This window comes from Ipomoea triloba, chromosome 12, assembly GCF_003576645.1.
Source record: "Ipomoea triloba cultivar NCNSP0323 chromosome 12, ASM357664v1".
Lineage (NCBI taxonomy): Eukaryota > Viridiplantae > Streptophyta > Magnoliopsida > Solanales > Convolvulaceae > Ipomoea > Ipomoea triloba.
Window position 1 is genome coordinate 3,401,804 of NC_044927.1, and position 6,986 is coordinate 3,408,789.

The 6,986-nt window shown below is 37.1% G+C and overlaps 1 protein-coding gene across 1 annotated transcript; it reads left to right on the plus strand.

Moving 5' to 3' along the window:
• The first annotated feature begins 2,769 nt into the window (after window positions 1-2,769).
• LOC115999175 (AP2-like ethylene-responsive transcription factor TOE3) lies at window positions 2,770-6,720 on the plus strand. The gene is made up of 9 exons (XM_031238970.1): window positions 2,770-3,855; window positions 3,939-3,964; window positions 4,056-4,086; window positions 4,191-4,278; window positions 4,559-4,704; window positions 4,823-4,867; window positions 5,012-5,106; window positions 5,202-5,377; window positions 6,014-6,720. The coding sequence occupies exons 1-9, from the start codon at window positions 3,302-3,304 to the stop codon at window positions 6,212-6,214; spliced, it is 1,362 nt and encodes a 453-aa protein (XP_031094830.1). The 5' UTR covers window positions 2,770-3,301; the 3' UTR covers window positions 6,215-6,720.
• Window positions 6,721-6,986: the final 266 nt, after the last annotated feature.

A 6,986-nucleotide genomic window follows, 5' to 3' on the forward strand; every position in this document is an offset into this window, starting at 1 on the left:
TTTAACTATTAAAATTATATTAACATTATTAATAAGAATTGGCTCAATTAATTATTTGAGCTAATTAATGGGGCGAAACATTAGTCCATTCCGGGGGGTTACAGTTGGCGCAGCGGTAAAAGACAGGGTAAAAACAAAAAGGCTGACTCCAAGGTTAAAAACAGAGTACAAAATCTAAGAAAGGGGGGTGACGTGTGATTGAATGAAGGAAAGTGAAATGTTAATTAGTGTAGCTAATTATGGTAATTGAACAATAAGTCATCCATCTAGTCTTGGCGCTGTCGGTTTCCATTAGTGGGCAAAGGAGATAGAGAAAGAGAGAGAATCCGCTTTTCGATTTGGTTAACGTCGGAAAAGTTGCGTAACAACCACAATGTATGCCTCTTTCTTCCTACTTCCATTTCCTTCTTTTAACAAATTTTTTCATTCACTTACTCACATATATTTTACGGTTTATCTGACGATGCCTTGCTATGACGTGAATAATAAATAATTTATGATATATGTTTCAGTAGGCATCGTAATGAATATAACTATATAAGATACATGTGGGGTGTATCTACATCAAATTCACAATTTTTTATTACATATTTTAAAAAATAATTCATCAAAATATAGGTTTGGTAATTCAAGGAGAACTAAAAGCATGCTTGCCAAAAAAAAAAACAAAAACTGATTTGCTTACTCATGAAAGTGTTAGGAGTGCTGAAACATTAACTTTTCAGGATCCAATAGATTAATACGAGTTTATTTGAGCAGTTGGATAAACCGTACAAAGAATTTCAAAAAAAAAAATGTAGAACACAATAATTTAGAGTGAAGTTGGTTGTTTTCAAAAAAAAAAAAGAAAAAGAGTGAAGTTGGTAGAGTTTTCTATAAATTTTGAGAGAAAAGGAGAGTAGAAAAACTTAGATTTTTTAAATTCTTTTTAAGAAAAAACGAGTTTGCCAACAAACATTATCTATAAGGAAAATGAAACACACTAGCATTCATGCGATTGAAATTTAAATTTAAATTCATAACTTCCACATCAATATGACATTAACACGTGAGGTTACAGAATTAATTAATCTTAACTTAAATTGGAGTTAAAATAGTGTAACTCACAGATCTGAAAGGGAATTAATTCACCCAGTTAATTTCACCATACCCCCATCGATCAGCATACGCAATTTGGTAGACCTTGTTTGATCAGCACACCCTGGTTAATCAACATATTCATTTTTTTTTCAAACTTTATAGTATATTTTGATAATCAATTTTTTATTCATCTATTACCTGTTTTGAGTGTATAATACATCAAGTTCTTTCCTCAAGTTGTGAAATCAGAAATATGTGTATATTATACATGTAATGTGTACAACTTATTCTAGAATTTTAAATCAGTGGGCTCCAATTTAATAAGATTTTACTTAAAAACAAAATAGTGGTGAATTGTTATAAAATGTGATGTATATAAAAAATTTGTTAAAAGTAAACATAATACACAAGAATTGTGAACAGTATATTTATATATAGTGGAGAGATGTACAATCACAAGTCACAACTATATATAAATATAGATTCATCACTATTCATCTATAGTAATTTCAATTATTTAATATTTTGTCAAATTATGTAATTACGCTAACATATTTGTGTGGCATTTTATGTGCACATTTAATATAGTGCACATCAAGTGGAGACATATGATGATTGGGGTACTTATTTGGCATATTACAACCAAGTTATACATTACATTGTTATATGCAATCAAAGGCAATGTCCATCCACAATTATTTGTGTATGAGTGTGTGTATTAATTCACATGCACATATTAATTGACTTAGGTAAAAGTACACAACAACTCTAAATGTTACTTATTACACTACTAGTTCATCATATTGAATAAGTTATCTCTTTTCAAGAATCACGTATTTATACTGATAAACAATAATGTTTGAGACACTTCACAATTTTGTTAACAATATGATTAATATAATAGATTGAAATGATGATTAATATTATACTGTACAAAGTTTTTTTTTCCTGATTTTACTATTTTGGTACGCGTGTGTGTGTGTATGAGATGGACTAAGCATGTGCGGACGTGCAATTTGCAACACTACCAAGTGCATCTGCTAGTATATACAAGTGCACTAAAAATTTGTGACTCTAAAAACGCATTGCACGAAACTACAAGTGCATTCAATGATATGTAAAACGCACTCAAAATGATTGCACTTATACATATCATAAAATGCACGTGATAGTGTTGTATAGTGCACTAAAATTTTGAGATAATTATCAAATTTTTACAGCATTTTTCCTTGCTTCAAAGTCGTCGATCTTCCCACTTGAGCTATGATGAGCTCCTAATTTTCTCTCTGTCACGGATTCTCACTTGAACTTACCCATCCATATATATCATCCTCAACACGCCCTATGACATTTCACATGAATTTGACATACCAAACTGAAGGGCAAGACAAACCTCAACTAAAAGTTTAGACCGATAATTGATCAAACTACATATTTGTGTTTGTTATATTAAGTGATCAAGACACCCAACAAATAATATTTTAAAACATTTTTACACCCACCAATTCTCAATAAAATTGAATAACGTGAATCATGCTTGGTTGGATGAATATATATACATATATATAAAAAAAGAGAAGAAAAGAAAAGGTTAATAACAATGAACAAGTAATTGTGAATGTGACTAGACGAGTGAGGGTAGAGATGGCAGGCAGCAATGGTGGCTGCTTTTGGCTTACTCTTTCTCGAACTCTCAAATTAGGCTTGTCTATGCTGGAATGGGCAGCTAAGAAGAGAGGGATCCATACAACACAACCACATCTAACCAAAATATATGGTTTCTCTCTCTCTCTCTCTCTCTTAGTTACACTTCCCTCTTTCTCTCTCTCTCTCTTCCTACAAAAAAAAACCTTAAAAACTTTTTTTCACAAATCTCTCTATAATTCCTAGGTTTCTTTCTCTCTTTCTTTGAATTTTCAGCTACTTCCAATATTTCCCTATTATTTTATTTCCACTCAGCTGCTTAGACAGAAAGAATATATACATATATACATATACTAGTATACACATAGATATACATATATACATATGTAGCAGTCTCTGAGAAACTTAGGCTAAAGCTACAGCCTTAGCTTAAGGTAAAAAGAAAAGAGAAACTCCAAAGATTTTGGTTTTATGGGAGAGGTGTTGGGTTCTGACATCTGAGTGATCGATCTAGGATCTGAGAACATATTTTTTTTCTGTTTTGTATTGTTTGTTTTTGGTTTCTGAGGTTGTCGGAATGTGGGATCTAAACGATTCGCCGGATCAGAGAAGGGACGTGGAGGAGTGGGATGAAGGGTGCTGTTCTCCGGTGGACGGAGATGACGAGAAAGGGAAAGCGGTTGGATCGGTGTCGAATTCTAGCTCGTCGGCGGCGTTGGTGGTTGAGGATGTTTCATCGGAGGATGAAGAAGACCGGCGAAAGAGAGACGGCGGCGGCGGAAGCGGTGGGAGCAGGATTTTTGGGTTTTCGGTGGTGGGTCGGAGCGACGACAACTGGTCGTCGGAGAGTGAGCCGCCGCCGGTGACGCGGCAGTTTTTCCCGGTTGATGAGTCGGAAATGGGGGCCACCTCCGGCGATGGATCTCCCAGTTTCCCCCGGGCCGCTCACTGGGTTGGAGTTAAGTTTTGCCAGTCTGACCCTCTCCTTACCGGCGGCGGCGGCGCCGGTAAGCCTTTGGAGGTCTCTCAGCAGCCTATGAAAAAGAGCCGCCGTGGGCCGCGGTCCCGGAGCTCCCAATATCGCGGCGTCACCTTTTACCGGCGAACTGGCCGCTGGGAATCTCACATATGGTAAGCCACTTAGCTCTTAGCTTCGATCCATCCATCTCTCTCATAATTATACTAATCCCCATCAACTCTCAAACATGTTTCAGGGATTGTGGCAAGCAAGTTTATCTAGGTATTTTATAAATCCAGTTTTTTCTCCCCAAATATGAATCTTAGATTTTCATGGTTATTATAATTATAACACTATATATATATCTGAACAGGTGGATTCGACACAGCGCATGCAGCAGCTCGGTAAGAATCTGGAAATTGAATTCACCCAAACAAATTAAACAGTTTTTTGTTCTTCTCCTTCTTAAAGAAAGAATGAAACATAGAAATGTATATATTGCCGGCAGCGCATACGACAGGGCAGCAATAAAGTTCCGGGGAGTAGAGGCCGACATAAACTTTAGTCTCGAGGATTATGAGGAAGACTTGAAACAGGTATGTATTTCACTACTGTAATAAGAGAGAGAAAGAAAGAAAAGAAAGAAAGAGAGAGAGAATTTAGCGGCCTGTCTTTCTGTCTGCTTGCTTGCCTAGCTGGAATCCCATAGTTTCACTACCTTACCTTATCTTCTACAGTTTTCCCCCTTATCTTCAACCTTCCTTTTCTCCATCCCCATCCACATCTCCAACTCTCAAACAATCTAAATAACCTAAATTTTTCCGAAATGAAAAATTTGTGTTTTGACTGGGTTTGTTTGGGTTTTCATTATCACAGATGAGCAATTTGACGAAGGAGGAATTTGTGCATGTACTGCGGCGTCAGAGCACTGGGTTTCCGAGGGGAAGCTCCAAGTATAGAGGCGTGACCTTGCACAAATGTGGGAGATGGGAAGCAAGAATGGGCCAATTCTTGGGCAAAAAGTAAAACACAAAAACCCAGAAAAAAAAAACATAAAATTATTCAAATTCTTGTTGATTGTCACTTGTCTTTCTTTGATTATTAATCCCACCCTTTTTTTCTTCTTTTTTGCTAAAATAGGTATGTTTATTTGGGTCTCTTTGATACTGAAATTGAAGCTGCCAGGTTCTTCTGAACCTCTCTTGCATTTTCTCTTTATTGTTATTGAACTTTTTGTGAGACGATATAATTCGATTCGGGGACTATAGAAAATCTATTGTTATTATTATTTTATAACTTTTTTTTTGTGTGGTATGGTTGTTGGATTAGGGCTTATGATAAAGCTGCCATAAAATGTAATGGCAAGGATGCTGTTACCAACTTTGATCCCAGCATTTATGAGGATGAACAGATTAATTCCACGGGTAATTAAAGGCGATGTTAATTTGTGTTATGTGTTGCAAGTTACATTAATGTCGCAAATTTAATTAGATAATATTTGATTTGGTTTGATTTGCAGAAAATTCTGGGAATGCTGCTGATCACAGTCTTGATCTGAGCTTAGGCAGTTCAAGCTCTAAGCAAGGCGGCGGCGGCGGCGGCCGTGAAATGGTGGGGGACCATAGGGCTCAGAACTCTTCACCAATGCAATTTGAACTCAATTGGTGGCACCAAGGCGGCCTAAGACCGCCTAAGGTACATATTCCAATAAACTCTCAGTTGTTATATTTCTTCCCAAACTTCACCGCTGTGACCAGTTAAGCTGCTCATGTAGGCTCTCTATCGTTATCTTGATATTTATTAATTCCGTTCTGATTCAATTGGTATGAAATTGTTGGGCAGAAGTTGGTAAAGGGTTAAGTCCAGCACTAAGTGGCTAAGGGGATTGTTGGGTAGAGGCTCAAAAGTGCAAGTCCAACATTCTGCATCTCAAAAATGTGACAGTATAAAGAAATAAAGTAACTTGTTATAGCACTGCTTATCTAAAATCAGAGTCAGGTTACGGGTTTGAGTTCTAGTACGAACCTAGCAATTGCAGGTGCTGAGAGAATTGTTGGTAGAGGTCGAAAAGGTCCAGTCCAACACCCTGCCACATTCGCTACTAGCGATAGCTATTGCCACGCTTGATCTAACAAGTAGTATTAGAACCAGGTTACGCGTTCGAGTTCCACAAGAATAAACTATGCAGTTAAGGTTGGCTATCGGTTTGTTGAGGGAGTTTTTAGGCGGAGGTCCAAAGGACCAAGTCTAGCACACTGCAGCCTTTGCTATAGAGTTGTTGGCGTAGTAGTAAGTGTTTGATCTTAACAAATATTAAACCCTGATTTGTAGGAGCATGGTGGCAGTGAGATTGTGAATGATGGGCGGAGAAGGGAGGGGTACAACGAGACAGAAACATTACAGCAGCTAAGCCAAACACACCTTAATTCTCCAGGCTCAAGAAAGGCTAATAACAACACAGGTAGCAGTGAAATGCTGAGATTTGGGCATTTCATGAGCCCTTATCAGATGTTCCCACCACAGTTCAGCTAAGTCAAAAAAAAACTCTATCAGCTTCTCAGCAGCAGCAGCAATGGAGGCCACATTATATTGAACCAAGCACAGATCAATCATATAATACATCAAACAATGGCGGTTCCAATATAATCATCCTCCTCTTAACACCTGCAACTGCTGCAGCATCATCAGGATTCCCTCATTATCGGCCTTCGCGAAAAACCGGGTTCCATTGTTCCTCCATTAAACCACCCTTGGATTAATATTATTTCTTGACAGTTTGAGCTTCTTCTTCTTTGCCAATTCCTCCTTTCCAGCTCCCATCCTTCCTCTTCACCGTTGTTGTAAATGCTGCTCTTTGATTACTGTCTTCCATAGCTAGTAAATTTCAAGCTGTTGAGGCATTCAAATTTGGAAGTAATTATTATTGTTGCTCAAAAACTAACCAATTTTACTCTGCAATTCTCAATACTCAACATTTTTCACCATGTAATATTACATCGTCTTCTATTCAGGCATAATCGTACCTTTTTCCCCCTTCTTATCTTTCTATTTTGGTTGCAAAAGAAATCCCTTGCCCTAGATCTGGGATTGTGAAAGAGTTAAATCACAGTAACTTAACCGACTTCTTAGATGAGAGGATCAGCACCTACTCGCCTAGTGTTCACATGGAGCCACCCTTACAAAAAAGTTAAATTTTCAATACTGGACTATCAAATTTAATTTTGTATATATCGATAGGTACAATCTTTCATCTGAGAATCAATTGAATTATACATGAGAATATTATACACCATAACATAATCTA